General features: G+C 52.4%; 7 protein-coding genes across 7 annotated transcripts; 5 read left to right on the top strand and 2 right to left on the bottom strand.

Moving 5' to 3' along the window:
• Positions 1-55: 55 nt before the first annotated feature.
• On the top strand, positions 56-1,364 carry V1518DRAFT_419450 (acyl-CoA N-acyltransferase). The gene is made up of 3 exons (XM_066904764.1): positions 56-457; positions 520-612; positions 665-1,364. The coding sequence occupies exons 1-3, from the start codon at positions 152-154 to the stop codon at positions 1,322-1,324; spliced, it is 1,059 nt and encodes a 352-aa protein (XP_066758404.1). The 5' UTR covers positions 56-151; the 3' UTR covers positions 1,325-1,364.
• V1518DRAFT_419447 (autophagy protein Apg9-domain-containing protein) lies at positions 1,060-3,942 on the bottom strand. Its single transcript, XM_066904763.1, has one exon. It carries the CDS (start codon positions 3,790-3,792, stop codon positions 1,390-1,392), a length of 2,403 nt encoding a protein of 800 aa, XP_066758403.1. The 5' UTR covers positions 3,793-3,942; the 3' UTR covers positions 1,060-1,389.
• A 157-nt stretch (positions 3,943-4,099) lies between these two features.
• V1518DRAFT_375927 (oligomeric Golgi complex subunit 6) lies at positions 4,100-6,384 on the top strand (the record flags this gene model as incomplete). Its single annotated transcript, XM_066901523.1, has 6 exons — positions 4,100-4,417; positions 4,462-4,784; positions 4,836-5,471; positions 5,523-5,844; positions 5,894-6,055; positions 6,106-6,384. The coding sequence occupies 6 exons, from the start codon at positions 4,100-4,102 to the stop codon at positions 6,382-6,384; spliced, it is 2,040 nt and encodes a 679-aa protein (XP_066758402.1).
• Positions 6,385-7,250: 866 nt separating this feature from the next.
• Positions 7,251-8,331, top strand: V1518DRAFT_456743 (60S ribosomal protein uL15). Its single transcript, XM_066906565.1, has 4 exons — positions 7,251-7,369; positions 7,435-7,473; positions 7,618-7,730; positions 7,782-8,331. Exons 1-4 carry the CDS (start codon positions 7,321-7,323, stop codon positions 8,025-8,027), a joined length of 447 nt encoding a protein of 148 aa, XP_066758401.1. The 5' UTR covers positions 7,251-7,320; the 3' UTR covers positions 8,028-8,331.
• On the bottom strand, positions 8,068-10,319 carry V1518DRAFT_419433 (kinase-like protein). The gene is made up of 7 exons (XM_066904762.1): positions 9,732-10,319; positions 9,306-9,679; positions 9,139-9,251; positions 9,022-9,082; positions 8,854-8,966; positions 8,571-8,803; positions 8,068-8,518 (listed from the first exon to the last, which is right to left on the bottom strand). The coding sequence occupies exons 1-7, from the start codon at positions 10,240-10,242 to the stop codon at positions 8,262-8,264; spliced, it is 1,662 nt and encodes a 553-aa protein (XP_066758400.1). The 5' UTR covers positions 10,243-10,319; the 3' UTR covers positions 8,068-8,261.
• Positions 10,320-10,431: 112 nt separating this feature from the next.
• Positions 10,432-14,306, top strand: V1518DRAFT_419429 (armadillo-type protein). Its single transcript, XM_066904761.1, has 7 exons — positions 10,432-10,656; positions 10,708-11,204; positions 11,258-11,523; positions 11,576-11,766; positions 11,819-13,104; positions 13,162-13,230; positions 13,283-14,306. The coding sequence occupies exons 1-7, from the start codon at positions 10,463-10,465 to the stop codon at positions 14,143-14,145; spliced, it is 3,366 nt and encodes a 1,121-aa protein (XP_066758399.1). The 5' UTR covers positions 10,432-10,462; the 3' UTR covers positions 14,146-14,306.
• V1518DRAFT_419425 (uncharacterized protein) lies at positions 14,290-18,781 on the top strand. The gene is made up of 6 exons (XM_066904760.1): positions 14,290-14,665; positions 14,727-14,846; positions 14,919-15,024; positions 15,090-18,225; positions 18,277-18,368; positions 18,426-18,781. Exons 1-6 carry the CDS (start codon positions 14,451-14,453, stop codon positions 18,681-18,683), a joined length of 3,927 nt encoding a protein of 1,308 aa, XP_066758398.1. The 5' UTR covers positions 14,290-14,450; the 3' UTR covers positions 18,684-18,781.
• The last annotated feature ends 265 nt before the right edge of the window (positions 18,782-19,046 follow it).

Raw genomic sequence — 19,046 nt, 5'->3', positions numbered from 1 at the left:
CGCCTGCGTCTACCTATTCGGCGCGTAAACAAAGCACCGTCGCGTCGCGTCCCGCTTGCGATCGCGCTCCCGTCGCCGGTCGTCGCCGCCCCATGCTCCCGCCCACGGCCGCCCTGTGCCGCCTGCGATCGCCGCTCCTTCTTGCACGGTCATGAGGCGCGAGTCAGCAAAACCTTCAGTGCCTGCGTCGTCCGTCCCCGCCGTGGCTCAAGCTCCACCTGCATCCCCATCGGCCGCCTCCGATGATGATGACGACGAATCGGAAGAAGAGTACAGCAACCGCAATGTACAGGCTGTGGTCCTTGGAGACGAGTACGAGTTTGACGCGTGGTACGACTGTCCCGTCCTCTACGAGCTCGTCCCTGACTTCCACGTCGGCCACATGATCGACTACTTGTTTGTCTGTAACCGCTGTTTCAAGCACTCCATCGCCGGCTACACGATGGCTGCCCACCTTGTGTGTCGTACCTCTCTTTTGTTTTTTTGCCGATCGCCTCGTCATGCTCATTCTCCTCCCAGATTGCGTGCAAAGGAACCTTCGAAACGCCCGGCCAGCTAGTCTACCAGAACAACCAGTACTCCATCCGCATGGTCGATGGCGCGGCCTACAAGGTATCGTCAGCTCTTTCTTCATCTTTGATCGATCCCCCGCTGACACCTTCAGCTCTTTTGCCAATGCCTCTGCATTTTTGCGAAACTCTTCCTAGACACTAAATCCATCCTATTCGCCGTCGATCGCTTCGAGTTCTACGTAGCATTCCACCACACCGCTCCGAACGTTGAGCAAGCCGTCGGCTTCTTCTCCAAAGAAAAGATTTCTTTTGACGAATACAACCTAGCCTGCATCCTCGTCTTCCCTCCCTTCCAGCACCTCGGCATCGGCCACCTGCTCATCGATTTCTCCTACCAGCTCTCGATCCTCGACGGCGTGCTCGGCTCTCCCGAGCGGCCGCTCTCCGAGCGCGGGCGTGCCACCTACTTGCGGTACTGGGCCGCCTCGATAGTCCGCGCGATCACCCCGCTCGTGACGTCCGGCCGCCAGCCGCGCGCAATGACCCCCTTCGCGCTCTCCATCGACGACATCTCCCGCGCGACCGGCATCCGCCAGGACGACGTCATCGACGCCCTCCGCAGCATGGATGCATTGGTAAAGCTCACTTCGACCGTTACACCGGCCAAGGATGGTCTAGATGCTCTAAACGCCGCTGCTCAGGATGACGGTAGCTGGGCGATCTCTTCTCCCGCGCTCGACAGATGGTCTGCGTCCCACGCTCAGCAGCTCGCTTGGATGATGTGGATCGATATCAATAGCATTATGCTCTAACTCCCTGCGTCCCAACGCCATTGCCTGCCCATCTATGTACTGTACTGAAACTCCTGTCCCTATTCTCATTCGTCATGCGCGGTCCCCCGGAGTCGCGGCTCCTTGCTAAAGTCGTAAACCGCGAACGCGCACACATACCCGAGGCCATCCTCGTATAATGAGCAATCCCTGAAAAAGTCGACGATCCGTTCGCTGCAGTTCGCGAGTGAGAACCACAGCACGAACGGCGTCAGCACCATACTCAGCATTTCTTGTACAAGGAGAACGATCTTCAAACAGTAGTACTGCGTGAACTCGTCCCGTACCGCTTCCGTGTGCAACCGTCCCGTCCACTGCGCCGGCAGGTAGTGAGTGTACCGCGCCACAAACCGCAAGTTCTCCTCAGGATCGTACACGAGTCGTTCGTCCTGGATCATGCCCCGCGCTGCAGCCAAGAACGAACCAAAAACACCAATGTAGAACAACACGTTCCGCTCCGGTGTTATCTCAAACATGAATAGCTCCGGATCCATAATCGACGCGACCGCCAATACCGCCGCGAACGCGCCGCACACGATCACGACAAACCGCAGAATTTGATTCGTCATCTCTTTGGGAAACGAGTTCACGTATTCGGTCGCAGGGTAGCAGCTCAAATCGAGCCGGTTCCGGAAGGAGTGGTAAAGTTCGTTGTATTCCCGGAATTTCCACTCCGCGAAGCTGCTGTACTGCCGCGTGTTGATCGTGCCCGGATTTTTGTAGTACTCATCGAAATACCGGAAGAAGTTCAGCAACGCAAGATAGACCATTAGAAAAGGCCCAAAGATGAGATTAAAAACCCCCACGATCATGAACCGTCGCCGCAGAGCCTCTGACAGCTTCTTGCGGTTGTCGTACCGCAAAAACATTGAATTCACCTGCCCTTGTTTGTTGAACACATACGCCATGATGCACACGTCAAGATTGAACATGAGACTGCGAGTCAGCCACTTGAAGCGCCGGCAGAACGGCAAAGGGATGCTCAGATCTAGGATATCCTTGTCAAACATCGCAATGTAGTAGTTATCCTTCCGCATGATACGATGCGCGATGTCTCGCTCCTCCATGCGCTGCCGAGACACGTGACCCATATATCGACGTTGCGCACTGGCAGATGTCAGCGGGTTGTCGTCCCGCAGCATCATCAGCCGCTCCGCAACCTGCGTCCACGAGATGGTCTGGATATCCCGCACTGTAATCCCGAGCAAATGGTAATAAAACTCCTGTATATGCAGCAATCGTTGGATATCAATCAAATATTCTGCTAGCTTCGCAAACCACACCAAACTCAGCACCCACAGGCAAAACGTGGTGAACGCACCGAGCTGCGATGTGCAATATGGCACTTGCACCTCGGACAAGTGGTGGCTTGACTTGAGCATCGAATAGTTCACACACGAACTTAGGTAAGTTGTAAAGCCGACCACGAAAGCAAGAGTGGCGAGGTTGATGATCCGTGTAACGATGATGTTGTACATCCCCTTGCCGTTGTAGTACTCGTATACCTCGGTAAGAAAGTTATCCAGGTCCTTCACGTTCGCCCATTTCCACACTGCGCGCGCACGCGCGTCGTTGATACCAAACCGAATCACCTCGTCCTCATTCTGCTGCTGCGCCGCAGTCCCGTCACTGGTGGTACGAGACGCCGGCCATGCGGCATCGATCCGTGACGGCGGTGGAGGCAAATTCTGCGTCAGCGACTGGCTACTAGTCGCTGCTGCTGCGGCGGCGGCAACTCCGGGTGCCAAATACGACGACTCGAGGTTTATCCACTTTGGCGGACGCGGACTAATATCCGCCGGTGGTGCAGGTAGTTCGGTCGGCGGTGGCGGCGCGGGGTAGTTTCCGATTCCATGAGGCCCACCGAACCACGACTTGTTCATGTACCTGAACGACATCTCCGCGCGGGACGGATGCCATCCTTCGTTGCCGCTTGGGTTGCGGCGGAGGCGAGCGGCAGAGGAAGAGAAAGATGCGTAGGCTTGTTGCGTGGCGCGTGGCTGTTCGAACATAATGGAGGGTGGAACTTCGTCATGGTCCTCCTCCAAGATAGGTTGTCGTTGTGGGTTCGTCGTAGAGGTAGCAGGGGAGGATACGTCAGGAACTATGGAGTGCGATAGATGCATTGTGGCAGGCGGATAAGTAGCACCTCTGTCGACAATCAGATCCGGCGACGGCTCGTCATCGCCTTCGTTCTCGTCAGCCTCGTTCAGGTCCGCAACCGACGGTAATCCTGCCGATGATGAATACGTCGAGTACGTAGACCCCGCCGAGCCCGCTGCCGTACCATTGCTGCGCCGATGAACCGGCGGATCAGACTCAAACATCCCGAAGTTGGCCTCAACATCCGGCTCGCGATAGAGGTTATCGTCATGGGACTGAAGATCGTGGTACACTGAATCGCGGCCGAACATGCGCGCAAGCACGCCGTTGGTAGTGGTTGTGGTCATGGTGACGGGACGCGTGTCGTGTAGTTGTGCGCATGCAGGATGGAGAAGGTGGTCGTGGTCGTGGAGGGACTTGCGTACAGTTGGCAACGTCGTGAAGCTGCGGGCGACCTTAAAAATTCATGACAACCAGGCCTCCACGACCAACCTCGAACCCCGTGGCCCTCTGCATGGCCAACTAGGTGCAATTACTGCCACTACTGCGCTCATTTATTCTTTCATCGTCGTACTTTCCCGCAGAAGTCGTCTACCAGCAGCTCGCGGCTCAATAAATTGCCAACCTCACCAGCCCGCCGCCATCCTCTCTACAATGACATCCCTCCTCGACAGCTCCGATCCCCTCACCTCCGTCGCGCCCGATGATGTCGCACCCGCAAGAACCCCAACTGCGCTTCCGGTATCTAGCGGTGGTTCATCGCGTTCAAACTTGTTCTCGCTCAAGCTCGCTGAGATCCTCTCTACCTCCTATGCCGACTCGAGCATCCGCGACGCCCTGCAGCTGCTCGGTGAGCGCATTCAGGACAACACACCCGAGATGCGGCGGCAGTTCAGAGCGAACGTCGAGGCGGAGGTGATTGAGGCGAACGGGCAGGTGCTTGAGCAATTCTCTAATATCGCAATGGCATGTGTACTATGACTGTTTCATGGCGAACGTGTGCTTACTTGGCGTAGCAACTCGAGACTATCGGCTTGTCCATCGCAAACATGAACTCCCTTGTAGGTGAGCTTACCGAAAGCGTGGAAAAGTCAAAGGAAATGACAAAGAACCTGTTTGCCGACGAAGAGAAGCTGTCTGCGACTAAGAAGGAAGTCCAGTCCAAGCAAGCAATTTTGGACGCAGTGCAGACGCACTTTATCATGAGCCCCGCAGAAGTCGAGACGCTACGTTCGTCAGCTGAGAAGATCGATGACAAGTTTTTTTACACTTTTAACAAGGCGAAGAAGATTTACGCGGATTGTCAGGCACTCCTGACGGACGAAAATCCAGTGATTGGGTACGGTTCATTTCTTTCCTTGCTTATGATCTCCGCGTGCTAACTTTCTAGTCCCGAAATCATGAACGACATTTCAAGAGACATTGACATGGCTTTCGACCGCCTATTTTACTGGGTGCAGCGCGAGATCCGCAACATCACCGCGGACGACCCGTCGCATCGCCGCCTCATGCGCCGCTCCCTCGGCGTGCTTGCCGAACGCTCCTCGCTCCTACAAATCTGCCTCGACGGGCTCTCTGAGATCCGGCAAAAAGTTGTACTCCGCGAGTTTCTTGACGCTCTCACCGAGGGCACGAAGCCGATTGAGTTGTTCGCCTACGACGCGTTCAGATACGTCGGCGACATGCTTGCGTGGACGCACTCCGAGACCGTCAACGAGAAGGAAATTCTTGAAATGTTGTTTATTTCGGAAGATGGAGGGATTAAGCAGGGTCTTGAAGAGGGTCTTGCTAGCGAGCCGTGGACGACTGCGGAAGATGAGTTTGACATAAATGCGATGATTCGCACACTTGCCGACAAAAACATGCAAGCAGTGTGCAAACCTTTGAAAGCGCGGATTGATCAGGTTCTGGTCGGAAGTATAGATTCTAGTCTTGCGTACAGGATATACAATCTTCTCGTGTTTTACCGATCCGTGTTTTCAAAATATCTCAATGAGTCCGCACAGTTACTCAACGTTCTCCGAGTGTAAGTTTTTAACTGCAATGTGCCTGCAAGCCTCATTCTGACATCCAGAAGTCTCGAATCGTCGGCTATGAACCAATTTCACAGATCCATCAAGCAACGCATAAACGCCGTGCAGACCGACCTCCCCGCAATTAGCACCGAACTTCAGCCTCCACAATTTTTGCAGGTCGCGCTAACCGATATGAAGACACTCATGGCGTCTTTCGACGCATCCTTTGCGCTTGATGAAAGTGCTAGGACGAAAGAGTTCAGTAAAATCATCGAGGAGGCGCTGGAGCCGTATCTCACAAGCTGTATCACGATGGCAGACGTTAGCGGGATGATGCCGATCGAGAAGGATATATTTTTGATCAATTGCTTTGACGCTTCAAAGGTGAGTCTTCATTTGTGGCGATATTTTATCGGGATGGCTGACAGTGCAGACGGCGTTGGACTTTTATCAGTTCACGAAACAAAAGACTGCAGAGTTTGGCAAACACATCACGGATCATGTTGACAGCTCAATCGCGATTCTGCACGACAAATTTCTCGACGACTCAAAACTGCGTCTTGCGCTTGAGGCCTTGGAGAACATGCCGGTCGGCGTAAGCTTTTCTCTTACTTAGTGCTTGAACTCCCACTAACTCGACGACAGACGGTGATTAAAAATCTGGAGCAATTCCAGGAGGTCAAAATCACAGAGATGTCGATCGCGCTCGACGAATTCCTACCTTCGGCACTGATGGACTCGCAGACGCTGCTGCAGCGTCTGTCATCGCCTCGGCTCGGCAACAGCATTATCCAGGCCGCAGCAAAGATGTTCACACAGGACTTTTCCAAAGTCGAGAAGGCCATTATCGATAATATCGAATTCCCACGGTCTGTCTTCCCACGCACGCTGGCGGAGGTAAAGGTGCTCTTGGTACTTGACTAGGACGTGTAGTCTAAATATAGTGTTCGTGAATGTCGTGATATACTACAGTACATACAAAGTCATAAATAACTGACAAGAACCCAAGCAAATACTCCATAGCGCATGAACCACCAATTTCAGCAGGTATCGTCCTTATTCGTCTGCAGTACGCTTTCGCTTCCGCGTGGCTCTGTTCCCGCTTGGCGATGGTGAGGACGGAAAATGAATTACTAAATCCTTCTCAGCCGGCGTCGCAAGCCCGAGCTTTGGCGGGAACTTCGCAGTCTCTTGTATAGCTGTGCATGGGGTTGTGGGACGCTGTTCATTCCGGCGGTTACGGGCGTCACTACCGTGCCGTTCGAGAGCTTGCACGATAGGTGAACTATTCTCGTCGTTATGAATTTCGTAATCTTCGTCTTCATGGTCCTCGTTCTGCTCGTTCTCCTCAACTTCATTGTCATGGTCGAAGTGTTGTTCATCGTTGGCAGGGTCCACCCACACGCTTATCAAGTGAGGCGGAGTCGACGGAGGCGACGGTGGCGCAACGATTGGCTGCGCATTTATCGCCGCAAATACTTGCTGCTGCTGGTAGTGTGTAGCAGTCGACATTATTGGGGGTTGTCTAAGTATAGCAGCAACAAGAGCGTCCCGAAAACGCAACGCGTCGCGACGCGCGAGCCACATCGAAACAAGAGCGCGCGCAGCTTGGGAGCAAACAATAAGGTTCATAGCAAAGCTTCAACGTGCGGCGTGCGGCTGAGCCGCACAAGACCTAACCTTCAAGCCCTAACAGCGGAGCATATGCGTGACTGCGTTTTAGGGCCGGGTAAAACTCTGATGCTGCAGATGGGGGCTCCTTGGGCAAAACACGACTTCGATCACGACGATTTTGTGCTAATTCTATCTTGCATCGTTCCGTCAACCGCACGCCGACGGTCACGCCTCTTGACACTCACAATGCCGACCAGAACCACAAAGACTCGGAAACTCAGGGGACATGTTTCGGGTATGTTATTGATCTCTTCGCATGCAGCGCGGGTGGTGGAATCGTATAGCTGACTATCTTTGCAGCCGGCCACGGTCGTGTCGGCAAGCACCGCAAGCATCCCGGTAAATAGCACTATCTTCATTCTTCTTGATATCGTTGCTGTGTTTGTTATTGCATTTTGTCGTCACGGTCGGTCCTGATCGGGATTTGCAATGACAACAATAGCCTCGACAATTTGAATATTCTCTGATTTTTGCATTCTTCAGGTGGTCGTGGTCTCGCCGGTGGTATGCACCACCACCGAACCAATATGGATAAGTATCATCCTGGCTACTTCGGTAAAGTCGGTATGAGATATTTCCGTCTCCAAAAGAACCATGTACGTCCTCCTCGCTTGGCATTCGCATATCGGCCTCTAACACCTCCTTAGTTCTGGAAGCCCTCGATCAACGTGGACAAGCTGTGGACACTTATCCCCGCCGAGTCCCGCGAGAAGTACCTCGCAGAGTCTGGCGACGTCGCCCCCGTCATTGACACCCTTGCTCTCGGCTATGGCAAGGTTCTTGGTAAGGGCAGACTGCCCGAGACCCCCGTCATTGTCAAGGCTCGATTCGTCTCCAAGCTCGCCGAGGAGAAGATCAAGGCCGCTGGCGGTGTTGTTGAGCTCGTCGCATAGAGGAGTTTGGCACCTCTAAAAGTGTTGAATATAAATTTTCGTTGTATCATAATGGCACAAATTTTACAAGGTGTTCTTCTAAATCGGATGTGTAGATAACTATCATACGTCTGCGAGCTGTGCTTCTACAGTGTGCTGAAACCATAGATACCAACTCACTTCATTGCGAATCTCTTCATTGACCTGCGACAATACTATACACACTCCTGCTAGTTGCTGGCCACTGCCGCTCACTCACGCTGCTGTGATGGAACTGAAGAAGTGGTGCTGCAATGCATCTGCTGCCGTTATTCTCTGTCGAAAGTCCGTGTCTAGACACCGCCTTAACAAGTCAAACGCGTCAACATGGTCCGGATCGGTCCTAACGAATTCAAGCATCTCTTTCTGTTTCCTGTCGGCTGTGCCGGAGGATGTTCTCGCCCATTCTGCAATTTCTTCAAACGAAAATGCTTGATCTGGAATCGTAGGAATAGTTGTGTCGAAGATCGCACCTGCATAGTGTTAGTCATTACCGTAATATATGCGATCAACCGAGGAACATGCCATGAAGTTTGGCACATGCCGACAACTTCTGCTTTCCGAAAATAGTTGCGGTCTCGATCATGGCATCCACATCATCAGTGGAATTGAAAAAGGGGAACCGCTGCGTCAACACAGACAGCAGAATGACACCGACTGACCACACGTCGATCTTGGTCGTCTGGTTCAAGCATTTGAACAGCACTTCGACTGCGCGGAAGCCACGCGTACCTGCACGGTTTGCACGACGACCAGGACTGAATGGCGTTAGAGTAACGCCCGGGATGGGAGAAAGCAAACGACTTACCGGGTGTCAACTTTAGGGTATCCATTGGCGCCTTGCTTCTCGCTCAGATGTCTACTATGTTCGTTGCCGGCTGTGTGAGTGCACACGCACGAGGCGGGATCTTTAACCTCCATCTGCGTGGATTGTTAGTCTCTGACCGAGCACAGCAGATCACGGTAGTGTAAATACCTCGGCCAGACCGAAATCGACGAGCGCCCCGCATCGCTTCTGAACGTTGTACAAGAAGTTTCTGCAAAATAAGTCAGATGTGCTCGCAAACATAAGGGCGCAAAGAGAAGGTCCTACGTAGGCTTCACGTCGCGGTGTATTATTCCTTCGCTGTGAACATGCTCAAGAGCGCTGAAAAGGGATCGGAAGTAGTACTTGAACTCGTGTAATGGCAGATCCCGGAAGAAGAGCTCAACACTAGTTAGACGGCCGAAGCTACAGACGATAGTGAAGACACAACTCACTCGGAAATCTGCGTGTTTGCAATACGGCAATATCGCGACAACCTGATCTTCATCCCGAAACGCAGTTATTAGTGGCGCAATGGACTCGCATTTGGAGATCTGGCTGGACAAGCGGTGCAAGAGTACCAGCTCGTTCAGAATTCGCTGAGGACTGCTTGTCACGCAGATGCGCTTGATCGCTACGAATCGCCGTCGTGGGCTTGCGGGTTTGATCAAGGCCGTCGAGGTCGAGTGGGAAGTCTTCTGCTTCTTGGAGGAAATCTCATAGTCGGGGCTGTGCAGTCGCGTCTTGGAGGAAGAGTCGGAGGAGTCCCACCAGTTGTCGTAGTAGTCATAGTCCATGTCCTCCGCCTTGTACACGACGCTAAAAGTGCCTGTACCAGTTACTACCCTGTTCATGTGTACAGCGCGTACAACAGAGCTCACCTTCGCCAATTCGGTCCAGTAAACGGTACCTCTTCGAGATTCTCGGAAACGACTGCGCAAACGCGTCCAATTCTTCTGCAAACTGTGAGTCGATTTCGGAATCACGATCATCGCAGTCTTCCTCCTCTTCCGCTTCATTCGCCCCGTCAAAGTATGGTTCAATCACCTGCTTCGCCGGTCTAAGTGGGGGTGGTTGCATCTTTGCGGTAACTTCCGCTTGCATTTCTGTGCCGTCGTCCCGACCGTCTTCACTGAACGTCGCCTCCTCTTGCTTAGCATCGGACTCCTCTTCACAATTGCGATCCGTATCGTCGCCGTCACGATCTTCGGCACCCGACTCGTCGTCATCGTCTTCTGTAGGCTCTGTGAGTTCTTGGAGAATGGTGGAGTCGCGACCCGCGATCCTGAAAGTGGTGGTGTCAACAACGTTGACGCGAGAAATAGGCGCGTCTTCCTCATGAGTAGATGGGATCGGAGCAACGATGGCCCCGGCGTCAACTACTGATGCCATGCCAAATGAGCGCTCGTAGCAGTATCGCAAATTCCACACAGGTGGTTGTCGTGGAGCGTGTGACAGTAGTGTTGTTGATGCTCTTGCATAGATGAACGCGTGCCCGGCGCAAGTTCGCGCGTCGTTGTCCTGGCAACGTCTCAGAGTTCTCCCAACCGAATCACAACAATACGATCTCGCGTTGTTCGTGTTCTCTACTACTGTTGCTGCTGCTTCCGCAATGAGCGCAATGGATAATTTCGACCTATCTGAGCATCTCAACGCGTATCTTACGGATCCGGCGAGTCTGGTCTCGGATGATGACTTTGGTGACGAGCCCGCGGCATTGCTGGATGCCGTCACTGAGGCGATCTCGCTTGACACCACGGCAGTTCTGCAGTCGAACTCGTTCGAGGTTCTCGAGTATTTGCTGATGTATGTACTCTGGTGGCTCAATGAACCTGGTGTACTGATACTAAGTAACAGACACTACCCACAACTGTCGCCGGCCATTCAAGCCGGACTGACTGATCTCATAATCTCAAGTCTCTCTGCGCAAGCTGATGTCACAAGCGGCGCTATTGAGGCGGACGAGCATGAATTATTTTCTCAGCAAAAGCGACTGTTAGAAGTGTATAGTTTTCTTGCTCAATGGGCAATCGCCGCAGCTGAACACAGTAGACAGAGCACTGTTTATCAACAGTCGAGATCAAAGGGCAAGAACCCAAATTCGGAAGCTGCACAGAGCAATAGGGCAGTAGCCGAGTGTCTCGTGGCTGCATTACAAACGATTTGTAAGGTGCAGAAGCTCAAACTTACCAAGCTGTTTATGACGACTTCGGAGCGTGATCTGTTCATCAGTTTGTTTACACGGCCAGCGTATTTGATTTTGGAGGATGAAACTAATATCAAGAATGCGACGTTGAAGATGCATGTCTTCAAGAGTATTTGTCTTGCGATTAAGTATCATGGCCATGCATTTGGTATGCTTGACTGGATAATTGCTTGCTTGGCTGGAAACTAATTCTTAATACAGGAGCGCAAACAACACTCATTCAAGACCTTACGTACTACGACCACCTTTCGGAAACAATTGCCGAACTTTTACAGATTCTCTACGAACAATATGACTATGCGCAGCTTTCTGACGATATTCTGCGCGAATTGAGCAACAAGGAATTTAACAGCAACGACACAAAGGGTCCCAAGTCGGTGTCTGCATTCCTTGTCAAGTTTTCGGAGCTGCTGCCTAAGTTGATGGTCCAGAAAATGTCGTACTTTGTGCGACAATTAGATAGCGACGTGAGTACTCTTGCGGCTTGTGCACGTTGTGGAAGATGCTAACACGACTCAGTCGTATGCTCTAAGATGTGCGTTGATAGAAGTTTGCGGAAACTTGATCGTCTATCTTTTCCGACAAGAGGATGTATCGGGCGAGTCGCAGAATCAGATCAACTCTTTTTTTGATATTCTCGAGGAGCGGTTCCTTGATATCAACCCGTACTGCCGTTCGAAGACTGTTCAAATGCTCATCAAGCTCTGCGAGTAAGTTACAAAGCATGCAGGTTCTCACAAGTTCGTACTAATTCAGTATCAGACTCGACATCAAATTCCTCCAGCGCAGACAAACCATCACATCACTTGCGATTCAGAGTCTCGAAGACAAGTCGTCCTTTGTTCGCCGAAACGCTATCAAACTGATCTCGCGATTGATGTCGACCCATCCGTTTAGCGTCATGCATGGTGGGCAGTTGCCCCTGAAGTTGTGGCAAGAAAGACTAGATGCTGTGAACGCAGAGTTGAAGAAGTTGCTACCGCCTATTGATGAGGCACAGGACGATGTTCATGAGCCAGGCGATTTATCTCGTATCGATGACGGCTTGCTGGACGAGCCTTCTGCGTTTTTGGAAGAAGCTGATATAAATACGGATGCGCTGCAACGACAGGCCGACCAGATTGAAGCTATCAACATGCTTAAACTTACGAAACAGTACTACACGGAAGCAATCTCCTTTATTAAGTCCTTACATGAGGCAAGCGGAGTAATTTGCTCTTTGTTGTCGTCGAAAAACAAAAGCGAGGTCATTGAAGCCATGGACTTTTTTGTTGCCGCGGACGCGTATAAGCTCGACACGGCCAAGCTCGGCGTCCGAAAAATGCTGCATCTTATCTGGACGAAGGCCAATAATGACGAGGGTCGCGGTATTCAAACTCATCTTGTCGAATGCTATGCAACTCTATTCTTCACTGCTCCGGACGGATTTTCAAATAGCGACAAGTGTACCTTCATTGCTCGAAATTTGATCAGTTTGACCTACGGCGCCACAGCGGCAGAAATGACATCATTGGAGAGGTTATTATTTATCATGATGAAGGCAAGCCAGATGCCGGAGCTCGTGATAGAGAAGCTGTGGCAAGTGTATGGTGTCCAACAGCGAGATATTTCCAAGGCACAAAGACGTGGCGCGATCATTATTCTGGGAATGCTGGGCGCATATGACAGCAACATTGTATCCCGTGAGCTTGAGACTATTTACCATATCGGACTGGGCATGCTCGGCGGGCAAGATCTCGTGCTGGCGAAGTACTCTTGCGTCGCGCTGCAGCGAGTGTCTTTGAAGTTTGAGAATGAGCACGCCATATTTTTGAAATTAGCTTCGATTCTCTGCATGTACTCGGAGAGCCCCGAGTGGTACGCTCTTGCCGAGCAGGCTCTCAATGCCCTGTGTGCTCTTGCAAAGCGACCGGATGTTATCTGTGCGAAAGCCATTCGGGAGAAGACGAGGGCTGTGTTTGGAAATCATCTAGACGCGGTGACAGGACGAAAACAGTCTGCAACATGTGGCCTTTCGCAGTTGCTGTTCTTGGTTGGCCATACTGCAAGTTAGCATTCCTGAATAGAGGAGTATATGAGCGATATGGTGCTAACAAATACTATAGTTAAAGAAATAGTGCTAATGGAGTCATACGAAAACGAGTTCAAGCGCCGAAAGATGGCTTCCGAGAAGAGTATGAGTTGTTAAGCGCAACCAAGGAGAGCTTTAGCTAACAGGTTATTCAGACAAGGAAGAAAGCGCAAATTCATCAAGGGATGAAATGGACTTGATTGGTGGTACATCCGAGGACGACTTTACCGAAGCAATGGGCCAGATTCGCGAGCGCGAGCTTCTATATGACGATATGGCACTGCTGTCTAGGTTTGGCAAGCTCGTGACCGAGATCTGCTCCGACAATTTGAATTACAATGATCCGCGGTTACAGATTTCAGCGACACTGTGTCTAGCAAAGTTCATGTGTGTGTCGGCTGCCTACTGCGAGGATAATCTGCCCTTGCTGCTTACGATCTTGGAGAAGTCGAGAGATCCAGTGACTCGAAGCAACATTGTGATTGCACTGGGTGATATGGCGGTGTGCTTCAATCACATAATTGACGAGAACACTGACTTTTTGTACCGCCGTTTACATGATCCCGACTCGACTGTGCAGCGTACATGTCTTATGACACTTACTTTTTTGATTCTCGCCGGACAAGTGAAAGTGAAGAAGCAGCTCGGTGAGATGGCAAAATGCCTCGAAGATGACGAGAAGAGCATTGTCGATTTGGCCAAGATGTTCTTCACCGAACTCGCACGCAAAGATAACGCAATCTACAACGCGTACACAGATATTTTCAGTACGTTGTCTGCCGACGAAGGTCTACCAGAGGACAGCTTCAAAAAGATCTTGAAGTTTCTATCATCATTTATAGAGAAGGAAAAGCACGCAAAGCAGCTTGCGGAGAAGCTGGCGGTGCGGTTGCCGAGATGCGATAACGAAAAGCAGTGGAACGAGGTCACATATGCGTTGTCGTTGCTGCCGCACAAGAACGAGCAGATCCAAAAGGTGGTTGCGGAGGGATTCAAGGTGGTTGCGTCTGCTGCGTGAACAGGAAGTGTGGCATATTTATGATACCTTGCTATGAGTTAATCAGGTACTGTCCGCGTGTAACCTAGTAGGAATAATGTAATTCGAGAACAAGTGTATAGTTGGTGCTCGCGCAACATAATAGATGAGGCCGAGGCGTGCGTGGATCAGTGTTCGCGAAGGGGCTTGTGCTAAAGTTCGCGATTGGCGGCTCGAAACTGAGCTCGGACAAGCCACGTCCCCTTCGAAGACTCAGCAGCGCTCCGTCAATCCACCTCTGATCTCCAGGGTGCACACTATTTAGAACAAGTTCTTGCTGACGAGAGATGGTGAAACTGAAGGAAATCCCTCGAACGGCGACGTTTGCGTTCTCCGTCGGTGGACAGACGCCCCAGATTGTCACGGGCACAGTCGCTGGCGCGGTCGATGCCGACTTTTCGTCGTCCTCGACGCTTGAGCTATGGGATCTTGATCTCGCCGGCAAGTCATCTTCAGGGAATCTCCTTGACAGACCGAAGGTGTCGCTTAGCACTGATGCCAGGTATGAATGTTGATGGCTGGCTTAGCGTAAGGGAAGCGCATGGAGCTGACCGTGACGATAGATTCCACGATGTGATTTGGGGCGGCGTTTCCGCCAGTCGTCCGAAGGGATTAATTGCGACTGCTCAGGAAAACGGCGCATTGACTGTGTGGGATCCGGATGCATTGACTACGGAGACAAGGTGGGTCACGAACAGAAGCAAGACGAGATCATTGGTGTTTGTTGAACTGACCTACGTTTTTTTGTTCTACAGCCCGACGCCTCTGCTCAAAAAGACGCAGCATAGTGGTGCCATAAAGAGCATAGACTTCAACAAGGTCCAGGCAAATTTGATTGCATCTGCAGGCGCGAAGGGAGAGGTAATTGCCAATGTGATGCTTTGATTGCTGGTATGCAGGTTCTAACAGAGCTATCTCTTCTATAGATCTACATTTTGGATCTTGACAAACCAAACACGCCTATCACTCCTGGAACCACGTCGTCCCGCCTCGGTGATATCGAATCTGTATCGTGGAACAGCACGGTTGCCCATATCTTGGCTACGGCTGGCAGCACAAACTCGACGTCCGTATGGGATCTCAAGAACCGACGAGAAATCTTGCATCTTTACTACCCCGGCTCGACTGGCAGCGGCAGACACGGTGTTAGCAGTGTCGTGTGGAACCCCGAAAATTCTACCAAGCTAATTACTGCTTGCGAGGACGACAGCAACCCAGTTATCCTGATGTGGGATCTGCGCAACTCGAATGCACCGGAACGCATATTGAAGGGGCACAACCAGGGTGTTTTGTCCTTGTCCTGGTGCGTGCGTGATGTGGACTTGCTGCTTTCCAGCGGCAAAGACAACCGAACGCTGCTGTGGAACCCACAGTCCGGCGAGATGCTGGGCGAGTTCCCGATCGCCACGAACTGGACTTTTCAGACGAGCTTCTTCTCGCATAATCCGGATGTGTTCGCGTCTGCGTCGTTCGATGGCAAGGTTGTGGTGCAGACACTGCAGAACACCAACAAGGCGGAGACTGCGGAAGCGGCACCTAAGCCAGAGGGCAATGATTTCTGGAATTCCGAATCGTATACCGACACTCAGCAGCCTACATTTTCGTTGAATCAGCCGCCGAAGTGGCTTCGTCGTCCCATCGGCGCTTCGTTTGGATTTGGCGGAAAGTTTGTCACCCTGCAGGTGGATAGCAAGACGCACAAGTCTGATGTCAAGATCCGAAAGTTCATTATAGAACCATCGATGGCGGCGGAGACAAAGAAGTTTGCGACTGCGCTGGAGGGCCAGAATCTGGTGTCGATTGCAGAGGCCCGTAGCGCCAATGTCACGTCCGAAAAGGAAAAGAATGACTGGAAAGTGCTTCTGGCGCTGTACGAATCAAATCCGAAAAAAAAGATAATTGACTTGCTTGGATACACTTCTAAGGAACTAGAGGACGTGCTAAACGGATTCAAGGGACTTTCGATCAAGGACAGCGAAACGGCGGTGAACGGTATTGCCAAGGAGGAGAAACCCAATGCCACCGAGGGGTTGGCAACGAGCGCAGAGCCTGCGAATTCAATGTTCGTAGGAGAGACCGGTGGTGCTGATTTCTTCAACAGCATAACAGACCAGTCTACGTCGAAGACCGAGGCGTTGGTTTCGAAGTCACCGTCAACTGCGTCGAGCGGAGTATTCACGATTTTCGATGCCGCCACGGATGACGCTGATAAGCGCATTACACAGGCGATCATTCTCGGCGATTTCTTGGCCGCAGTTGACATTGCATTGAAGTTTGACCGGCTATCTGACGCTTTCATGCTTGCGCTCTCTGGCGACGACGCGTGCCGAAAGAAGGTCCAAGCTGCCTTTTTTGAACAGAAGAAGAACGGCCCGTCATATGTCCGGGTGTTGTCTGCAATTGTGGGCAAGAACCTTGATGACCTTGTTGCGAATGCCAATATTGTGAATTGGAAGGAAGTCGTCGTTGCATTGTGTACATTCTCTACGGACGCAGAATTTGGTACGCTAATTTCGGAACTGGGCAGCCGACTTGACGCTGCGCGGGCTAGTAAGAGCGGAGACGATGCGCTGGAGCTGCGGAAGAGCGCCGCGCTCTGCTACCTTGCCGGCGCAAAGCTGGAGAGCTTGGTCGATATCTGGATCGAGGAGCTCATGGAGGCTGAGCAGGCTGCGCTTGCGATCGCTACCGACGACCTGACGCCATTTGGAATTCACATCAAGTCTCTTCAGGATTTTATCGAAAAGGTGACTGTGTTCCGGAACGCGGTGAAGTACACTGATCTGGGAAACAAGAAGGACGGCTCAAATGAGTGGCATCTTGCGCGTCTGTACGAGGCGTACAAGGAGTACGCAAATATTGTTGCGAGTCAGGGATTTTTGGATCTTGCGCACAGGTATTTGGTATTGCTGCCTACGCAGTATCCGCTTGCGTCGTTGGAGACGGAGCGGGTTTCGAAGGCGAATACCTCTGGATTTGTGGTATCGGCTAAGACTCAGATGGCCAACACTGGCTACTCGTCTTATATGCCGGCACTTGCTGCTCCCGTTGCCGCGGCTGCTGGATACTCGCCATACACGCCGTTGCCAGAGGTGCAGACCGCATCTCCGTACCAGCCGTACCAACCGCAGACAGCGACACAAGCCGCGTCCGTAGCGCCACCTATGCCGATGTACGCCCAAGCGACTTCTGGTGCGGCACAGCCTTATGGCCACGCATATCGCTCTAGTCTGTCGATCCCCGCGCCACCTCCAGTCATCACGTCTCCACCACACCTGCACCATATTGAACAGCCGCCTCTTCCACCTCCTCCAGTGACGTCACACCAGTCCGGTACGAAGGACGTCGGCGGCTGGAACGACGCACCGGTGTTAAAGGCGAGTGCGTCGCGAAAGCAGACGCCGGCGCCAGCAGCACAACCTATTATGGCTCCGTTCCCGGGACAAGCACCGTACAATCCAAACGTTCCTCTAGGTCCGTCGTCGTACGCGCCACCAGTGGCTAACTCGGCCACGCCGCCATCCTTTAATAGACCGCCAGTGACCATTGCGCCGCCGCCCACGAATGCGAGAGCGCCGCAGTCGATTGCACCTTCGCCAATGCAGACGCCTGCCACCCAACCTGCCGCAGCAGCGCCTCCAAAGGCGAACTTGTACGCGCCGCCACAGGTTGAGTTTGTGTCAGGACTAGCATCCGCATATGCACCTACAACTGCACCGGCAGTCTCTAATGGCCCTTCGCCGGTGCCGAACAGATACGCACCGGCCGGCCCAGCACCAGCGAGCCAAGCTCCGGTGACGGTGAACCCGTATGCACCGCCGCCACCCTCGAGCATGCCGTCACGACCGCCTAATCCATATGCCCCTGTGCCATCGAGCACGCCAGTGGCGACCATGGCAGCCCCGCCACAACAGCACTCTGCGCCGCCAACGGGGAACTTTGTTCCCCCGCCTGTGACTCCAAGACCAGAGCCGTCGCCGCGGCCCGTAAGTCCGGCGCAGTCGGTGGTTGCGGAGTCGCTGTCGGGCGCGCCGCATGCGGTGCTTCCGCCGTCTAAGTACCGTATGTTGCAGATTTTGATGCTGAAGGGATTATGATTCTAAGGAGATTTAGCACCGGGCGACCGATCGCACATTTCAGCGGAGGCAATGACGATAGTCGAACTCCTCAGCGCGGAGATGGCGCGCGTGAAACAGAAGGTTCCGGTGAGTATTGGATGAAGCGATCAAGAGAATGAAGATGAGTATTGACTGATAAATCAGGCGAGCGTGTCACGCCAGGTTGCAGATGCGGAGAAGCGGATGAACATCCTGTTTGACCACCTGAACAATAACGATCTGCTAACCGCGGAGACAGTGCGGGAGATGATTATTCTTGCGCAGGCGCTTGCCGCAAAGGACTTTGACACTGCGCAAGCAGTGCAGGTCAACCTTGTAACGACGCGGATGGACGAATGTGGGCAGTGGATGGTGGGCATTCGAAGACTGATTGAGATGTCGCGACATACCGCGACGGTGTAGGTATATGCGGGAGTGTGATACAGTGAATCATCTAGTTTAGTTTGTTGCTTACTACTGTTTCGATAAAGCCAGTTAACTTGTATGACTTTCGCATTGATTTGAACTTTGTCAACGAGAGGCATGGTGGAGGAAGGTGCAACGGGAGAGCGAGGCCGGGTAAACACTATAGCTTTGAGAGTGAAGAGCCGGGAGCAAAAGCGTTCCCAAACCACCTTTCCGGTCCTCGCCTGCAAACTTATCGCGTGCAGCGCGCCCACCCTCTGCTACGTCAGCAGTGCTGTTTGCTTGTTTTTTTTTCTGTGTGATGGTTTCGGCGACTCTGGCAGGTATATACGTGGTAGCGAGTGAGCGAGGAAGAAAGCG

This window comes from Limtongia smithiae (assembly GCF_038497785.1).
Source record: "Limtongia smithiae strain NRRL Y-17922 unplaced genomic scaffold V1518scaffold_9, whole genome shotgun sequence".
NCBI lineage: Eukaryota > Fungi > Ascomycota > Lipomycetes > Lipomycetales > Lipomycetaceae > Limtongia > Limtongia smithiae.
The sequence above is the reverse complement of the archived record's forward strand: the minus strand, read 5'-3'. Positions and strand labels throughout refer to the sequence as shown.